Here is a 20,497-nt window from a genome sequence, read left to right on the forward strand (position 1 = left end):
ATCTACATGTGTTTTTAGCGTTTGCAGTGTATTATGTTTATCAAATGTATTTATTCTACATCTTAAACATAGAAATTAAATGTGCACCTTTAATTAGGATTTATATGTATTAGAGACATTATCATTCCTGTATGTATAGTGTGCAGGATGACATTATATTCATATAATTGTAACCGTGTGTTGTTTAAGTTGCCTGCACTGTAGGCCCGGGCTGCAAGTTGTTGACAGTTTCGAAATCCTTGGTTACTAAAGAAATAATTAAAACAATCTCTTGTGTGTGCCAGGACAGTATGCTCTCATCCCACTGCAGGTACAGGAATTCGACCTTGTTATTTTTAGTTTAAGGAGATAACCGGAATGTCTTTGAAAAGTCTGAAGCAGGAAGGGAGGATAGTTTCTGTGCCTGGCCTATCTGAACCTCAAGGCCACTGGGCTGAGTTTTGTCTTTTATTATTATGCACAGGGACAGAGGATCAGACTTCTACATTTTCGGAGGAGAAGGAGCATCTTAACAGCGAGCTCCATAGCCTAAAGCTATCTTGACCCTTTTTGACGTGGGTACTTCTTAGGAAGTCTACACGTGCTGCCATCTTTGGGAAAGAAAGGGTACTCAGCCAAGACCCTCAGAGAGAGTAGTGTAGGTAAAGTTAATTCATGCTGTCCTTCCTAATGAATTGAGTTAGACTCAGCCTCAATTCTGTGTTGTATTTTAATTCTAGAGTTTGTCACATTTATCCTTCTGTTCCGAATTAATTATATGCGTAGCTTCGGCTCTGTATTGATTTTTATGTACCTATATTCGCTGATTCTCAGATGTGTTTACACCCAATTATTTTTGGCCTTATAATAAAATCCATGAACTAGAATTCTGAGTCTGTGGTCTTTTAAACGTGACTAAATTGTAAGTATAATCTTGAAGTGTTTATTCCCTTCAACCACTTAAGCAGGCAAATAAAAGACCATCAGTGCTAAATTTGGAAGAGAAGACAAGAACTAAATTAAGCGTAATAAAAATTGAGTGATCTTTCACAACAAAGACTGTTGAGCCTTTGATGTCTTAGTGTTGTTGTAGGCCATGCACACTGATGGGTCAGTAAATATGCATTTATCTTCAATTCAGAGTTAGTGATGTCATTTATCTTTCATGTCCCACTGAAAGTGGTCTTTAGTTGGGAGGCCACATGCCTTGGACCTGTACAGCAATCCTCCATATCCATGATTCTCACTGTGTTTGATATGGGCTTATTAGTGAAAGTTGTCCAGTGAGCCTCCATTTTCAGGGTTTGCTCTGACCTTTGCTAAACATACACAAAGTGGTCCCACAGTGAGACGCCGCTTATTCTGTGTTTTACTGGCCAGACACAAAACAGCAGATACTAGTCAGCCTCTTGACCCATTGGCCTGTTCAAGTGTCACTGGCAGTTTCCTCTTCTCCCACCCACCACAACTTACCCCATGGGGCTTCTGGGTAAGTCTATTTCAGCCTCCAGCTCTTTTCACTATGAACGATGGCATTTTACTTGTCCAAATGCACACATCTACCCAAAAAGTAGCTCTATAAATTCCAGAGCAGGACAATCTCTTTCATTTTCTGTTTCTTGTCATGTATTTCTTCAATTGGTCATGTTTCACATACTTTATTTGCAAACATATGCCCGCGGCCTTTAGAAAGTAAAATTTTTATTTTTGATTACTTTTAATGCTTCGTGCACGTCTGTTTTGGTCAAAGCCTGTTAGGTGAAAGACTTGTAAGCTGGTCATTTGTTGCATGCCCTGCTGGAGTGCGTGCACCAAGGAAATGTACCTTTCATACCGACACACTGCTTTTTAATGACTATGTCATTGTGGGGTTGCAGCCACTCCAAGAATTTTATTATATTTTACTTTGCTGATTTCTTCCAAATATTAGCAACGTCTGCAATGTATGCATATAAACCATAATTATTTTATTAACTCGCATCAAAATAGGCTTGGAACACAATCCAAAGAAAGCCCTAGTAGTCGAAGAAAATTGTGTCCAGCCCTGCTTTTGCTGTGTTGCATCATCTTGTGAGGAGGCAGGGGTATTCCTAAAAAGGCAGAAAACCAAGGCAGGCACTTGTTTCTGGGGACTCTCAGGTCCCCTCAAGTTGATGTAGAATGACCGAAGGGTGTCTCATCCCCTTTCGGTGAGTGTTTCCCTGTCACAGATGTGGGGAGCCGCTAGAAGAGGATACAGAATAGATTTGGCACAGGTGGTGGACTCCAGTAGGCATAGAGCCATTTATTGTGAACCTAATACAGTCGATTTTTTAATATCAATATAACCCTTTATCTAATGTATATTTTTTACTTGCTGATTATTAAATCATATTGATTAATTTCTATCAAAAATGTCAATTAAAACAGAGATGGGCCCCATGTCCCTGATTCCATGCATGAGTGGGGCTTTTCGCCATTAAAAACACTCCTAGTGTGTATAGAGTGGGGGTGTGACAAGAGCTTGGCTTGAACCAAAGGCAGGACCATCATTGCCTGTCAAAGACCGGAGCCCTAAGTAAGCTAGTTTGAGCACCCCAGGCTCTGGAATTAGTAAGGTGTTTTGTGTTAACCTCCTCGCCCTGTCTATGTTTTATCAAGCTTTAATACTCGTTTTTAAACTTCAGAGCATTTCCTAACTTATGGTGCTTTAATTAAAAACGAATGTTATTTAATAATGGGTAAACCTCGTACGGCCCCTGCAAAACCCTCCCTGTCTTGTAAGCCTACCCGTAAAGTGAACAATACATACCCAGCTACCTTCCATAGAAATAATGAAACGGTTAAAGAAGAAAAAAGAGAATGCTGAAGAGTTGAGGCTAAAATCTTAATAAACTAAGTCTAAATAGCCCCTAAAATTAACTTTTCGGGGAATGGTTTAAATGGAGAAGTAAAAATCACTAAATTGAGCTGATGCCCCCTAAAACAGAAAACGCACCTCAATGGATCAAATAATTAGTCTAACTTTGCATTGTCCTCTAAGGACAGTAAAATGATAAACATCAAAAGCAAAACTGACGAGTTGTTGGAGGAAGAGCATGACAATAAAATACGTTAAATTAATTTGATTTGCAGACTCTTTTCCACATTAGAACATATGTGAAGCAAAATTTAGGAAGGGAACTCATGAAAAGTAAGGATTGAAGAGACATGAAAAATAAATTAACAATGTACTAGGCTGTACTGTACATCTCCATCCCGGAATGTATGCTATGGAAAATTCGGCTACAAAGCCACAAAGCACTGAAACGTGCCAGAGGGTAATCTCTGCATTCTCAGGATGTCAGACACCAAAATACTTCAGGGAACTATTTGAATTAAAGCTATGACACCTTTCACTGGTGCCGCTAGAATAAAATTGATCCAATCAATTCTTGACTGAACATCAGGCAAACCACTATTTCCAAATTCGCAAATGTTGACAAGACACTACTACCATCCATGAATAAGATGTATGCATTCAAGAGATAATAGAGCAGTACTCTTATCAAACAGGTGAATCTGAAACACATTATACACATTTGGCGAGGCAAGTTTCTAAAGTAACAACAGACCAAATTCTAAATATCATGCACACAGGTAGATTGAGAACAGAAGAAAACAGTGTCAGAAATATCACCGAGGGAAAATCACTAGATATAAAACGTGATGCAACCTACAACAATACAGATTTTTAAATCACTTGGGAAAAATAAACTTTAGGGTCAATATATTTAGTTGAGACTGAGTATTCCTCATTTGCCAGCAAAAGAAGAGAAATGGAAGATACCTTCAAACACCCACAGGCCATCAGCATACCAATGTAAACAAAATTCAAAAGCCTTAAAAAAAGAACACCCTAGCAATACGTGTATCATAGTATATACATATTTGAGCCAAAATCAACAGTGATTTCGAAAAGTAAAGAAAAAATTACTTGACTTGTTTACTGCTCTTGCTCTCAAAGTTATTCTGTCTTGTTGGAAAGATAACTCCAAACTGTCTGTTCATACTTGGTGGAATTTCATATGTGATGAACATCGAATTGCTATTGCCTCCTCTTCTTCTTCTGTACCCTTGAAAATTAAATCTGATCTTCTCTGGCTTCCCCTAACTATTTATCTTCTCTTTCCTCCGTCTAATTATTATACACTCTTCTCTTCTTCTCTTTCTTTCTCCCTTTCCCTTCTCCTCTCTTCCTACTTCTATCTTGTTTTTCTAGCTTTCTTTTCTAACTTCCTTTCTCCCCTCCCCCCTCTTACTCCTAAATGATTTAATATTCATAGTCATTCTATATCATCTTTATTACTTTATTTGACTGATATATATGACTTGTTATCATTATCTTGTATGTTCTTAAACCAATATAATAATTTCTTAAAATGAAAAGTAAAGAAAATAGAAGTGCGGTACAAAACCCCAAAAGGCTTCTACCTAAAATGCATGAAGAACTCACAAGGCCTAATTAGCGATAGAGTTGTGTGAAAATGCGCTTTTTTAAACTTAGGACAAACAACTGAATCCTGAGTGTCCAACTCTCTGAATACGATTTTCTCTAAGTTAACTGCTGGTTTACTTTAAGTGAATATTAAATATTATGTACTTAGAATTCCTGGTTTACGTTAACTGAATACTAAATATTATGTACTCAGATTTATTTAATGAGCATTTAAAATGTGGTCATTTGGGTATACAGCTGTTGCGGAGGGTACACTGAATATTAATCGGAGAGGTACTAATGGCAGGAGAAGCACTATTTAATTTGTGTCGGTGTTTACATGTGGGCAATGCCAGTGCTGATTGTGCTGTATTTTTAGTCAAGACCCGGCTGGGGCAGTGATCCAATGCAGTATTATCGGTCTTTAATAGAGAACGGGTAGTGCAACCTTTCCTGCTCTGTCTAGAATAAGGTCAGTAGAGAGGGGTCCGGAGGCTGGAGTGGGGCTGTGGGTCGGTGGAGGCAGCTTTGCAAGAGTGCCGCACTTAGGGCAGTATCCACTGACGTCAGAAACAATGCGGGTCTGCCTCTTCTCCACTGTTCACTCAGGCGGAAGAAGAAAAAGAAATGCATACATGCTGGTGGAACATTTACAGTAGGCAAATTGTAAAACAGAAATCCTACTAATCTGCACACAAGAGACAAATTGTAATACTAAATAACTTGCTGTAAAGTATTGACATAATTAATTGTAAAGCTGAAAATGTACTATAAAATATCTACATTCTCAGATACCCGAGGAGTATCAAATGGTGCCGTGAGCCTTAGAGTAAGCAAGGAAAATTGCCCCTGTGTGCGGTTTGGGTGCTAAATGGAGCAATATTCATGGTGAAGTCGGTCACTTTGTGCCTCTGGGTTCCAGTGCCACTGCACCAGCTGCACTTTTGAGAGCCATACCCTCTTAATACATTCCAGAAGGCGAGTAGCCTCTAAGAAAATGTAAATGCAAAAAATAAAGTGAATGTATAATAAGGTTGTAAACTTCAAAGCAATTAAATGGTTTGAAATTAATACGCTGCTAAATGTTTTTAGCAATTCCTACACGGAATCATTCTGCCCCCTTCAAAAATAATGTATTACATGATTCTCTTCAGCAACATGCCACCTACACTTGTCATCTGCCATCAGCATGCCATCAACGCTGAAATCTATTACCAACGCTGCTTGTGTGGGTGCCAACAGCAAAAGGAACAAGTGTTGGACGGAATGCTTAACAATGTAAATGTTCACCCGCAATCACGAAGATCTGGGTTTAATCCATCATTCTCACCACACTACCCCGGTTTGGACCCTGCCATATGCAAATCAGCCTTGACCCTGCTCCTCGTGGGAACAGTCCAGCGCAATCTGCCAAACCATGTACTCCCTAGACAGTAAATAAGCATCCTGGCACCAGTTTAGGGGCATCCCCCCATTTCATCCAAGCTAGCTTGAATCTAGTGGTGCAGTAAGCAGGGCGCCCACGTCCAGCATACCCTTCCTACTTAGGGCTACAAAATCAAAAGGAACAAATGATGGACGGAATGCTGAACAATGCAAACATTCACAAAGATCTAGGTTTAATCCATTGTTCTTTTGCTCACCACGCCACCCTAGTTTGGACCCACCCTTATGCAAATCAGTCTTGACCCTGCTCTTCATGGGAACAGTCCAGCTGAACTGCAAAGCCACGTCCTCCCCAGACCAAGCATTCTGGGCCCGGATTTGGGGAGCACCCCTCATTAGCCAGGCTAGCTTGAATCCAGTTGTGCAGTGAGCAGACCCCGCCTGGGCATACAATTCCCATTAGGAACTAAGAGAATGTATAATAAGGTTGTCAACTTTAAAGTAACAAAGTCATTTGAAATGAATGCTCTGCCAAATGGAGCAAAACAGTTTTAGCACGTTCTACACTGAATCCTGCTGCCCTCTCCCAAAATAATGTATTACATGATACTCTTGATCAACAACTTGTCATCTGCCATCAACATGCCACTGAAATCTACTACCAACACTGCTTGTGTGGTTGGCAGGCACTGTGTTATCCCAAGGAGATCATCTGCAGTCTTCTTCGGTCATATCTGGAAGTGTCAGAGGCAGGATTTAACAAAGGCAAACTTTGCCTTGCTGGAATTACAAGTCTATCCTCCCTGTTGTGGGTGGTTAAGTATGGGGGGTGATGAGGAGTTCTGTGTTCATGGAGCCCAATGTAGTGGTGGTGTTTGGCAGCATCAGTTGCAATGGTGGGCTCCTCAGTGGGTAGCCTATAACATAATCTTAAGAACGAGTTTGGGCTCTGTTTCGTACAAAATGCACCCTGGAGTGAGGGAGAGTGGAGAATAAGGAGTGTAAGCAGGACAGCATGAAAGTGGGTTTCAGTGTTTTGAAAGCTCCACTCCTCTCAGAAACAGCTGCAGTAAAATACAAAGGGTTGAAGCAAGTACTGCACATCTCTGAAAGCATTATCTGCTGAATCTAGACAGGAACCAAAGTGTGGTGTGTGACTTTTTCCAAACATTGTGTTTATTAATATCTGTCAGAGGGTGGGTGGAACTTTGCAGTGAGCACTCATATGTATGATGTAAAGTGACTTGGGTTTTCCCCTGGCCTTAGCAGTTAGCCAGTGAGAGTTTTGTGTTGTGAAGAAATCTCAGATTAAATAGGACTCTTGTTACTTTATTTTGGTTGGATCAAAACCTCAGTACAGTGAACAGTGGAAGATTTGTGCAGAGGTAGGTAATATAGTTTTAGAGCCCGGCGTTAAAGGCCTGAACCAAAGGCAAGGGCCCTTAACACCTTCGACGCTATTGACGGAACCGTTCCGTCACGCCCCTCGGGTGGGCTGTGCTCATGACGGAACAGTTCCGTCACGGCCCGCTTGCCGCGCCTGTGCGGCGCTGATTTCGCGCCTCGCGGCGCGTTTCATTAAGCGGGCGGGGCCGCGACGGAACCGTTCTGTCACAAGCACAGCTCACCCGCGAGCCGTGATGGAATGGTTCTGTCACCCGCGCAGGTGAGCCGCGCGTCCCCCGCGACTGTTAGCGCTGCAGCGGAATAGCCGCCGCAGCGAAGGTGTTAACAAGGGAGTGGGCCTTTAATGGCTGGTAAAGTCCGCTACGGAGGGCTCTAAGGCTATTAGAACATTCTGACCCTGTTCTAATTGGCAAGATAAAGCCCTCCTGGAGCCCAAGGTGGTTGAACTCCCCCTAGGCTCCATGAGGCCTTTGCTAAACATTGGAATGTTGATGCTCTGGGATTCTACATTGCATTAGAAGCCCGTAGCACTGCATTGTTTTCAATGGAGTGCTCAACATTCCAATGTTCTAATATCCCATCAGGAACAAGTTAATCTCACTCTGAGAGTTATACTTGCAGGCTACTAAATGAAATCAAAGATTACAGACAGAGGTTAATGGAAAGGGAATTTGAAGACTTATGAGGAACTCTACTGTCATTGTGAGGCACAAAGAAAGAAGGACCTCAATCTGCAAGGAATGGCCTATAGGTTGAAATTCAAGTACCACGACTAAAGCCTCTCACACCCCACCAGTCTTTCCAATACTTCAGGGATGTTTAAGGGGCCACCTTGGGAAAAGGCTCAAACAGCTCCAGTACCTTTGTATGTATAGTTGGCACCAGTAAAGCTCATCTGGGTGGGAACTTCTGAAAAAGTAGAGATTATTCTGTCGCCTCATGAACCTGAACCCAAAATTATTGTTGCTGGGAAGGCTTGGTGTAATTTCACCACCGAGGGAAAGCTTTTTGATGAGCTGGGTGAGGAGAAAATGCTCACGCTTATATGTTAAATGCATTTATAGACTTGTTCATTATTGTAGCTATGCCAAAGCCACAATTAACTGCAACTTGGAGATTGTGGTCTGGTATGGGCCCAGGGCTGGAGAGGAGTGCTCAGAAGAAGAAATGGCAGTTACACTGTCAGTGGACATGAATAAACCAACGCTGGAAGATTGTGATTTTAAAGAAGAGTTTGAAAAGACAATTTCTTTATAGAGATTAAAGATCGGTTTGTTATTGTTGCTCAAAATCCTGAATGATGGAAAGTCTATCATAATAATGACATTTTAAACAACTAACTCAAATGGAATCACAATTTTAAGGAGGTTACTATGGTTTGGGATGAAATGAGACAACAAAAATGTTACAGAGCTTTTTGTGTGAACAAACAAAGTACCATAAAAGAAGGTATAGTAATATTACCTCAGCTCACAGAAGCAATTATAAGTTTGCCATGGACAAACCAGTCCTGAATGAAGCAAGAAACGGACATCATTTTTAGGAACATAACTAACAGCACAATTCATGAAAGTAGAAAAAGAGCAACCCAGTCACAATCTGGAAATGCTATACTTTAGTTTGAGCTGGAAAACTATAAATGACCGGGTTTCTCAGATCCCAGCACAGCTGTTGCTAGGGTTGTCTCACAACTCTCTTCATTAAAGATATGTAGAGAATGGTACCTCTCTTCAGGAGTCCATGTAATACAAGAGGTGGACAGGCCAAGGAAGGCTGAACCAAGCCTAGCTAAAGCTCTGGATTTGGTGCCGGCCCTTGCACCCCAGAACTGTCCAGTCATCTCATAGTCGAGCCAGGCATGCTGGGAAGCACACACTCCTTTTCCCTTCAAGAAACAGTGTTCAGTTTTGTAAAGACAAAATAGCTTACAAGAATGTTATAATCAAGTCTGAAATGTGTGTTTTTGTTGAACACCCCCACTGTGGCGATAGTTTAAGTAAGGAATTAGCATGGAAATATTAATTTACAGACAGGAAGTGCATTTCACAGACCTGCCCCACTAAAAACATAAAAATAGCGAGCCCACTACATGGTACACCCAACCTCAATGTTTTGCAGATTTATTGCTCTCCATTACAGCGTTTATCCACAGTTAAAATTGTTGTACGTGTTAGGTCAGTGGACGCCAATGAAATGAAGATATAAAGTGCTGTGCCTTCCTTACCCTTAGCTTTGTTATGGGACCACCACAGACGGATTTTAATACATCTAGATTGTAAGGATGCTTCTAGGTTTCAAATTTTTTGTTTTATGCTCTTTCCCCAATGATTCTTTTCCATTTATTGTGCAGAACGTACATCTATGGAGATTTCTTGTAGGGTTTAATATCAATTTAGCATATGATGCACATATTTTACAAGTACATTTTTATTTATCAGCGTACACATTTTGTAGCTCTTGAAAGGTAACTAAGCACAAGGGTTTGTTCATAGCCCAAAATAATATGAAATGTGTCTTTTGTGTTATCCAAAAGATCCGTTTATGATATATGTTACTTTGAAACTTTTACTGGCACCTCAAGGAGTAATTAACTCTAGGTGCTGTAGGTCAATAAGCTATATCAGTGGTCCTTAACCTGTGGCCCGGGAGCCCCTTGTAATCTGCAGCTGCTTAGAAAATGAAATATTAAAATGTTATTTTAAAAAGTGCATATAGCTGAAGAAGCAAAATGCAAAAATTAAAACATTAAATAGTTCTGTAAATGTGTTTTGGACTTTGAAATTGGAGGCTAAAAATAAAGGTGGTATCTTCAGATTGATTGGTGGGAGCAGTCTAAGTCTATCCAACAAAATATAATATGGATGAGGTGGAGTCTCAATTGAATTTAGGAAAGCTCCAACCTTCTGATTAAAATTACAATTATTTTTTTATATGTGTTTGTGATTTAAATAAAATATTTCTTGATTTGTGTATTTGTTTGATTAATGCTCCATTCAATTTTTTTTTATTGTTTTGTGGTTCAAATTATCAAAATTACTTAGCCCAGGGTCCCCGGAAACCAATAATGACTCAGTGGGGATCCACGGATTACAGTAATGATTCAGTGGTAGTACCGGGATTTCAGTAATGATTAAGTGGGAGTCCATAGAGATCAAAAAGTTAAGACCACAAGGATATATTGTTCTTGGTTCTTTCATTTACACAAGCTTCCCAATGAGGTCAATTAAAAACAATCCCAACAGAGAGTCCACAGCCCAGCAAAATAAAGACCGGTTAAGAACACCAGCCATCACATGCGCTGCAAAAATAAGAACCATGAATCAACTGTTCCATGCACCTTTAAGTGAAGCCGTCAGCTTCTGGATATGTGAAAGATTGTGAAAGTAGCACTGAGGACATATTATTGTAGAAAATGATTATCACTTTAAAAAATGCTTTACCTCTCCTCTGTCTCCTAGCATTGAATCTGGGGGTTTAGGCAGTTGCTGGCCACTTATTACTTTCAGAATCAGCTGCTTCTTAGGAGATGCTGGAAGCGGATCACCGGAAAAGGGGTGAAATGTCCCTTAGGATTAAGAAATGTGAGAAAATGATTATAGAGCCAAAAAAACCTAGGCATGCAGGAATGGCACATAAAATAATATCATATCTACTGCTTTAACAATCAGCACTAAACCGTTAAAATTTAAATCTACACACCTTATTTCTGAGCCATTCCTAAAAACGCCACTGTCCTTGACAAGTTAACTCACGTCTTGAATGCTAGAATTCAGATGGAAATCGGAGTAGGAGGAATAAACTAATGCCTAAGAACTTTTACCAAACATCTCAGGGTAAACATGATTTTAGTCTATGATGGCTTTCTCTGGTGTCTTGAAATTGATAAACTATGCACATTTATGTAAGCCAGCTGAAGATGTTAGTCCACTAACTTCAGCAAATCTGTCAGTATTGAATGTGGTGAAAAGTCCATGGGCTGGAGATTCCAACAGCTATAATCTTGACCACTCATTCATTCAGGCTCCTCACCCAAAACTGGCCCTCGTTATTATTTGTTGGTGAACCATGAACTTGACAAGAATTCAGAATGATGTGTGCAGCAGTTCTAGATACTACCTTGAGTAATCAAACACAAATTAAAATGTTGCAACTGGTCTTTAATGCCATGATTACATGAAAAATAACGTACACTGTAAGAAGCTATACAGAACTCCATTGGAAAAATGCTTCACAGAAGGTCCTGACTACAGCACCTGTCAAGCCATTCATCATACATGGTAGGTCATGACAAACAATCATATTATTGTTTATGAGGGGCAGTTTCCATAATCTCTGTGCTTCTTTTCAGAGTGTGAGTGATCTTTTCTGTTTTATTTCCTTACATGATAAGTTGCGGTTGAGTCTTTCTCTCAGTCACTGGAAATAAGTAAGTTGTGGTTTTACTCCGACATACCGGAGAAATGACTAAAAGGCTAGCCAGGTTCTCTGTTCACATGAACATTGATGCCTTGGTATCATCTTGCTTGAAACCAATACCCTTTCCTTAGGGGGTTCTTCAGATAAGCACCCATTTCTAACAGCAAAGCATTCATGTTCAATGGTACTTCCAGTGGAGCAAGCAGGAAGGACAAATCTACAGATCTATACATAGCCTTTGCCCACTACTAGATCCATTGGTTGTCTGGGTTTTATTGCATCAGGTACAGAGACCATCACAATAGCCGAAGTGCATAAAGCGATCCTAAGCTCTGCAACAGGTGAAGCGGCGGCACCAGATGGGGTCCCAGCCAAGCTCTTGAAACAGAATCTTGATTTCTTGGCCCCCGCTAACAAACACATTTTAGAGAGGTAGTTAAAGAGACCCATGGAGACTTGGAGGGAATCTATAATACTCCCCATTATTAAGAAAGTACACAGAAACTCTCCTTTAAATGATATGCCTATTTTATTTTAGACCATTCAGCAAAACTATTTGGCAGGGTAGTCCTAGCTAAATTAGAGGACTGGGAGGCAGAGAAATCGTTCTTTCCCACAGTCCAATATGGGCTTCGCCCGTGCTTCTAGCCCTGATCTCAGGTAAATATGTCATGACCATGAGAGGAGCCATTCATATGGCTTTTGTGGACCTCTCCTGTACCATTAACTTAGTGGACAGAAGCATTTTGTGGGATATTATGAGCAGGGCTGGGGTTGACCCTGAACTTTTATGCACCATAAAGATCCTTGATCAAGACACCCATGAGGGTTTGCTATACCCAATAAGGTGACTATACATCCTGCATCCAAGTTATTTGAGACATAACACAAGTCTGTATTTGAGCCCTGCTTTTATTTTTACCCTATATAAATGCTTTAGCATCCTTTTTAACATCTTGCACCTGTGATATCCCTAGAATAGGTTCCTGCCTTGTCCCAGTATTATTGTATGCTAACGATGCGGTTTTAATTGTACGTTCCGCAAACGGGCTACAATCACTTTTAATTGGTTTAACCTTTTTATGCAAAAGCTGAGGCTCAAGATGAACCACTAGAAACCTAATGTCATTACTTGTGGCCCTAAGAATACCTGATATAAGAAATTTTTTATTTGGGGGAACTGACATTTTAAAGACAGAAGAATTTAATTGTGTATGCCTCATGTTTAATGAGACAATGCACTGGGAACAATTGACTGTCCAGAGAGGACAGGGCTTGGAGGCCTCCTGCAAATCAATCTTCATATTCGCTCAGAACTTCGGAAATAAGCCAGCAGCGAAAGGATTGTACTGTACACCAGTAAAGCTCTTAGCGTGGGCACATACGGAGTGGCAGTTTGGGGGCATATAACACCCAAGGCTATACAGGGGGCAGAAATTAAAATCTTAAATAAGTTATTAGGGACCCCAAAAACCACCCCAGGTTTTAATGAATTTAGGGTAGGTTTTTTGAAAGATAAAGTAGGGCTAGCCCACATCCAATTGTGGATTAAAATCTGGACAACCGAAGAATTGGGCCTCACTAGAAATATAGTTAAAGATTGTCTCACACAGAGCAATATGTTAGCCACTCCCTGGTTGAAGCACATTAAAAACACCTTGCGAAACTTGGGATTTACTATTTTGATGATCCGGCCAAGATACCCCTCCTTTCTAAGAAACTGGTAAAGGAAAAATGTTGCGCATACAAAGAGGAAGCCAGACTTGTGAAAGTATTGGACTCATTAATGGTTCAACCATATGTGCCACTTTCCACCACTAAAGACATGGAGCTTTATCTGACATGGGTAAATGATTTGGAGCTTAGATTTTTATCTCACATGGCTGCAAGGGAATCATTTTTTAGTGGCTTTTCCTATTTCCGATACCTGGCTCCCACTGTTACTGTGTTGCCCATGTGATGAAAGGACGCACCGGTTAACTAAGCACTTGATACTCTTTTACACTTCATATGCATCTTTTAGTTCACAGTTTCTCCCCCGCCTCCTCACTGGAAAATACTCTAATTATCACAGGAGGACTTGCTTGTTCTCCGGCATCTAGATTCTCTGCTGATTTCTTGCTCAGTTTTAAATTTTATAACACAAGCACTAAAACTGTGAAGAAATATGCTGTGTGATCTGAATAATGTCAGAGTTTTAAAGTTCAATTTTAAAATAGATTTTCTCTCAAAATGGGTAGGATTTTTTTTATTCATGTATCATTTTAATAGGAGAGAATAGCTCTTTTCCTAGTTGTTTGATTGCACGATGGATGTAACGTAATGATGTTTTTAATCAGTTTTTTAATGATTTTATTGTGCTTTTATGGTTGATTGACCGAATAAAGTTGTTGACCTTTAACATGCACCAGGCGCATTCATATGCAACCTAAGGGTTATGAATGCAGTTAAGGGGTGGCATTAGACCCCAGTAACTCCTTGCATTGATGATCTGTCATTAACATTTTTATCTTGAAGAGTGCTTAGCATTATTGATTGGAAGGGATTACCTTTTGTCTTGGTTGTATCAATGCTGCCCCCTCAAACGTCCTGGTTTGTTCTCGACTCAATGCAATATGTTCAGCTGTTAACTGAATACTCAAGAAATGAGAGCAATGTCTTGCTGAGATATGACTCCAAACAGCCAGTCAACCACATAGGTGTGCATAATTACAATTTACTTCTGTGGTTCTCTATTCAGGTAAGGCATGTGATGAGGAATTTCGGAGTCAATCAAATTCTAAAACATTAGACTCAGATCTGATCTGAAAAAGGTGCCAAACAACTAACTTGAGATACATTGGGATTCATGAATGGAACTGTGGAATTATGTTTCTTCTCAATCATGAGCATGGAGGAGATATTTGAATCATTGGGACAAAGGAGATTCTAGCATAAGTCAAATTGGGCTTTGGAAATGCAGAACCTCGCCTTTTTTAGATAAATATCAGCAAAGCTACTGCTAGATTCACTGATGGTAAACGTAATTGGGAGAGTTTCAGTGTTAGTGATTGCAATAGTGCAGATGAGACTTGGGTACTACAATTTCTGTTTACTGAGTCACAAATGGAAAGATATGGTCATTGGTTCAAAATGACCGTGGATGTATCACTTTGTCTGTTTCAATCCATAAAACCTTGCTTGACCATCAAATGGGTTGTCCATATTGTGTGCTTCTGTTTTATGATGGAGGTTTATGGATTTCAAGCCAGCAGCTGCTGCACTGTGTAGCTATCAAAAATTCTAAAATGTTAAAGGGGTGTAGGCCCTTCCCATGAATGCAGCTACATTACGGGATCAACAGTTCCAAAAAGATAATATCCAGACACTGGTAATCCATATGGAAAATACAATTCCAACTAAGGGGCCAATTCCGATCTTGGTCGGAGAGGCACCAAATTGGGTTCGGCATTAGCGGATCCGATTCGGAGGCTGAATTTCCGCCCGAGTAGTACACGGGTTCGGATGTCGAAGTAGGATGTGAACAATCGCTAAATCTCCGTCCGAATCGTTTCCGGGTCCAATCCGCTCCATAAGTCTCGGTCACAAGCAAACCGTGGCATGCAATGGAGACGTTTCATGACCGAGCTAGTACGATGCTCGATTCGGACAGCCGGATCGAGTCGGAGCGTCCGGCTCGCAATAGCTTCCGGAGTTGGACTTCGGGGTCCGCGCAGACCCCCTGTCACCCGCAGCCTTACGAATCAGACACATGGGGAGACCAATGGGTCTCCCCAACACAGGCATGTATGGTGCAGATGGCACGTCGCATACCCACTGTCGGGGGCGCACTTGTCTGCGACATACCCATTCAGACAATGGGAGCCCATGTATGCATTGTACGACCGGCTTCCATTGACTTCCATGGGAGTCTGACCGAACTGAGTCTGACAGCATACGGCCACATCGTACTCGCTCGGTCAGACTGCAGGAGTCCAAATCGGTCGGAAAACACCCCGGATCTGGCTCGGTCGGAGTGCTTTCCGACCCAGGTCGGAATCGGCCCCTAGGACTAACACAGGAATCAATTGTTAATAAATGGATTTTAAAAAAATGAATCACACTATAAAGTAATCATCTAAATGAAAAGGGTGAAAATTCTGTAAGCCTGGGAAATAATATATATGACATAAGTAAAATCTAATAAGTTATTTATATACTCCTCTCCACAGAAGCATCATCGGTGATAGCATCTGCAAGATTGCAAGTCAGTTAATTATTTTGACTATAAAGTATAAGTAAACTCCAAAAAGAAATATTCCACACCAGGCCACTTTTCAGCTGCCATGAAAGAACTTTCACTGCGATAGACCACTGCACAAACGCAATTTGAGGGGGTGTGAAATAAGGCAAAAAAGATAATTTGGAACAACCCTCGAAAATGGGTTCTTATCTCAATAGATTCTTTTTGACATTACTTCAGACTCAAAATGCTGTTCAACTATCGTTTAGATGTCCTCCATAGTTGCACCTTTGTTGTGTAAACCAGAGGATAACTCTCCAACATTGGCCAACATTGATAACTATGAACCTCTGCTGCTCTTGTGGTATGCACTTCCAGTGATTGATTGATCGCATTTTTCAAACTGAACAAAATTATTGATCATCCAAAATACTGATATCCTCGAAGATTATAAATAGTAACAGTTCATTCACAAATCTTCATGATAAAACAATACTCAAAGTCATAGTACCTTTGCACATCTGCTGTGGCTTCAGGACATACCCACAGTTTCCATTCATCTTAAATTTTGCTCGATTTAACTGCATCATGCGACCTTCTGTTTGATAATTTAAAGCCACTGCATAGAATTAAAAAAAAAGTTTAGTGGTGAAAACTTTGTGAAACACACATTCTAATGAAACTACAAGCGCAAGAACTCAATACTTCCTTAAAATCAAAAAGGAAGCGGTGTTCTCTATAGTAGACATACGTACACACCTAACTGGACACCTGCATTCCAATATGGCACTGGGTTGAAGTTGCTGGAGTCTATCCTGTAGGCCGATGGATATATTCGGGCGAGTTGCTTCTGATTGTACAGCATGAATTGTTCAGATTTGTGCTGAACCACCTGGTGGGCTCTTGTCTCACTGAACGATAAAACATTACCCGTGGTTCCTGCAAGAAAGTATCAAGATTCAAATATTTGAGAATGTGCTAACCTTCAAGAATGGGTTTAATATAGTTTGTAACTGTTTCTTTGGTTTGGTCTAGTCAAGATTGTATCCCTATTGCATTCAACTTTTATAAAAAGTAAAACCTAAAATATTACTAAGGGTCAAGCCTTCACCGGCAATTAAATTCTACAAAGACACACATGTTGCTGCTCATGTCAAGTATCCACAAGCCAGCAATTGCTACCATTTGTTTTCAATGTGCTTCATGGGGAACTAGTTTCCTCTGGAGTGAAACCTCTCCGACAGTTTTCGGGGGTGCCTGTCCATTCTTACCCTGGAAAGGTTTTACTCTTGCACTTGAGAGAAGCAATGCTCCAAAATTTTTCAGGAAATGAATTGACCCAAAAATATTTATGAATACCAACAAACTCACAAATTGTGGCTGTTCACCTCAGTCCTGGAACACCCACTTCCTACCCAGAGAAGATTGGGTCGACATACTATTTCACTATACTAGTGTAATATTATGAGTGTTGAAATTAATCTACAAGTATAAATTAGTATTTAGTGAATACAAAATGTGAATTTGCCCCCATTAAATTAAACCATTTGCTTGCTTAAGTTGAACTTACGAGCACGAATAGGTTTGTGAAAAGGGTTCTTGGAACCTTTAGCGCTGAGACACCATTTTGGTAGTTGTGCGATTTATACATAGCAATATCATTATCATTATCATAAATGTGGTCAGTGGAAAAATATGGTTCCCATAGTTTTCAAGGTTTAAGTCTTTTGTAACACTTCTAGGTCCAGGCTTACCTAGTGTTAGAACACCGGGCCTGGTATTACATCAGAGACTGCCCTCCCACATTCTGCTGACACCCCCACCATGTCAGATGCCTTGGCCCCTTGCACAGATTTGCCACCTGCAGTTGCTAAATATGAGTGGAAATGTCCTCAGAATTAGCATAACCAACACAAAACGGCCTGGTAATTCCACGTCTGTATGGTTAGCCCCCATTCAGGAGACGTTATCTCATAATGACAGTAAACCAGCCGGAATCATTAATGCTGATAATGAGGCCCATTTGGGAATTCTCACAGGTATTTAAATGTTCTCTGCTCACCTTGTTTATGTCTGCCCCCTTTAAAGTACCCTTTCTTGTTGCTGCCCACAAAGCAAAAATAACCCGATTAACAGACTATCACTTCAAAATATGCTGGCGCAATCGGTACGTTTCTATGAAACATGATTTCCATTTCTGAAGGGAGGATTCCTTTTTTAATGGACAAACGTCTGACCTAAGGAAACTGAACGCCATTGTGTTGTTGTATTTAGAGTCTATCATCATCTCAGTGTGGAGATTGACTGGATAAACTAACCCTACTCCTTCTGAGCAGTGGGGGAAAACAGCAAAGTGGGCAATATTGTTGTGGGTTTCTTAGTTATCCCTCAATGCACACCCCACATACCTGGTATTACCTTAGACGACGTACACCCTGTCAGCACCGCTATGTAATGTCCATTCAGCATTATTCGCTATTGGTGACCGGCACATGACCTCAAGTAAGAGCAATGATGAAACCCTAGTCCCACTGCCTCATACCTGAAATATTCTACACCTGTCTTGGGAAAGAGACCAGGAGTTCAAGCAAAGCGTAAAATGAGGCAGAAAAGAGAAGAACTGTCACTCAAAGTACATCACAAGCTCTATTAATGGATCCCAATTCTCAGCTCAGGCAGAAGGTGAGGGAACCTAGACAGTGAATCAGGGAACCGGTGACAGGGCTCCTTTAGATATTCTGTATGTCCTTTAGGTTAGCCTTCTTCGCCACTGCCATTTAGGATGGGACGGTAGACCCTGTTATGAAAGGTGAGAAGGCCTTTAAGTGAGGCATCCCCATTAATCTTTCCTGGATTTCTCCTTCAGATGAACCGATGTCTCTGTTGTAGGCGCTCTCGGATGGCGATGACCCATGCTGTGAGACATATCACAGTACCCAAAGGTTGTGTGTGTCGCCATGTACAAAAGTGGGTTCCTAAGTATGCCACTTGGTTCCAGTTCCAAATCCTCTATAACTAAGAAATAAAGTACTATTCAGAGGGCTCACAGAGCTGTTGTGCCTTTAGTCACTTATGCATATGAAGTGAGCACCACGTCATGCTGCACCATCCAAACATTTTGCCTTTCTGATGAGTTTGCTAGAATGAAATACTAGTGTCAAAGTTATTTCAGCACTTGCTATACATCAAGACTCAAGCAACAAACACTGTGAGGACAGTACAAGTGGGGGTTGAACGCATGTGGAAGTGGATGCCCTCCATACACGTGCTTGTGTATCCCACCCCTGGTTCCTGTTTACATTAAGGACAAATGTCTTACACAAGCACATAAACTTACAACATGGCATCCTAGAGGTGGTGTTATTCACGAAACAAGATACCAGTGACTCATGCAAAGCATAGAACGAGGTAGAAAAAGAGGAACTGTCACACACGGTAGATCACAAGCTGTATTAGTGGATCCATGCTGAGGCAGAAGGTGAGGCAACCTCCTCCTAATTTTTGGAAATGTCCTATTCGTTAACATCCTTGGTGCTGCTGACACAGAGCGGAACTGTTCATCCATAATTGGCACTATCATTCCTTAACAATGAGTGAATGTTACACTTTTGTATTTTGATGTTATGTAAAACACTAGCAGGATACAAACACAAAAGAATTATTTAACAAATACATCAGGCATCATTTATTACCAGGATACAAACTTTAGCCTTTAAATAGGACTTTTTGAGATGTCACTTTCTAAGCTCTGTAAGCTTAAACGTTGTAATAATACAAGGGATTTGCAAGAAGTACAATAGAATTATAGTGTTCTTTTCAATTTCTATATAGAAATATATCCTCATTGCGGAGGCACGTTCAATCAGGAGGCCACTTGACAGAGCTCTGAAGATTAGGGTATAACAATTATCTGCTTTGACTTCAGATGCCACCCTCGATACCAAATGGGTGGCTTATGAATATCAATGATAATGAAGTGTGCACAGCTTCTTAAGCTATCTTTGTACACTGTAATTCATATTTAATTGCATGGAAGATCATATAGCTTTGTTCATTATTTCATAATATGGAAATAACCAAATGTATAAAAATGAATGCATCATTCTTTAAATGTGATTTTGGGTATTGGCAAAACATCACAATGCTTGCCATTTACACACAGCAAGCAGATGTACATTAAACAAACATACATTGCACATATATATTTATATTCATGTTTTCTATAAAACAAAAATGGTACGCCACCTTTGATTATAAAACAGAGCCATTTACTTTCAAGTAAACACTATTTAAGGACTGTGACATCAATTCCTGTGGTGTCACTCAAAGTGGCATTATTGGCATTACCTATACTAATTTGTCATCCCACATTATGTAGGACTTTTGCCCTGACTATAACCCTGGGCGTAGGACTACGCTACGCTCGCGGAGCGTGCGGAGTTTGCGGTACTACGCACTACGTGAATTGCACGTAGCACAGTGCAAAAATGGTAGCATAGCAGGCTTTTTTTTGCTTGCTCGCAGTCCTCAACGTCACGTTGGCGACCGCGAGCGAGCCAAATCAACATCCCTGCAAGACTTTTTCCTTGTTTGCGATCAGCCACATCAAGTTGCCTATTGCGAGCATGGAA

At 40.6% G+C, this 20,497-nt stretch overlaps 1 protein-coding gene across 2 annotated transcripts in view; it reads right to left on the reverse strand.

The window, feature by feature from the left end:
- The window catches only part of PLCH1 (phospholipase C eta 1), an 897,070-nt gene that overhangs the window by 30,271 nt on the left and 846,302 nt on the right, over positions 1 to 20,497 (reverse strand). For both annotated transcript variants that reach the window (XM_086944121.1, XM_086944120.1), the window contains 3 exons: positions 16,626 to 16,805; positions 16,378 to 16,485; positions 10,669 to 10,793 (listed from right to left, as the gene is read on the reverse strand). In XM_086944121.1, the coding sequence (XP_086800247.1) occupies positions 10,669 to 10,793; positions 16,378 to 16,485; positions 16,626 to 16,805 (413 nt within the window). The remainder of the gene's footprint in view (positions 1 to 10,668; positions 10,794 to 16,377; positions 16,486 to 16,625; positions 16,806 to 20,497) is intronic.

The sequence above is a fragment of the Lissotriton vulgaris genome, chromosome 11 (genome assembly GCF_964263255.1).
Source record: "Lissotriton vulgaris chromosome 11, aLisVul1.2, whole genome shotgun sequence".
In the NCBI taxonomy this organism is placed as follows: Eukaryota; Metazoa; Chordata; class Amphibia; order Caudata; family Salamandridae; genus Lissotriton; species Lissotriton vulgaris.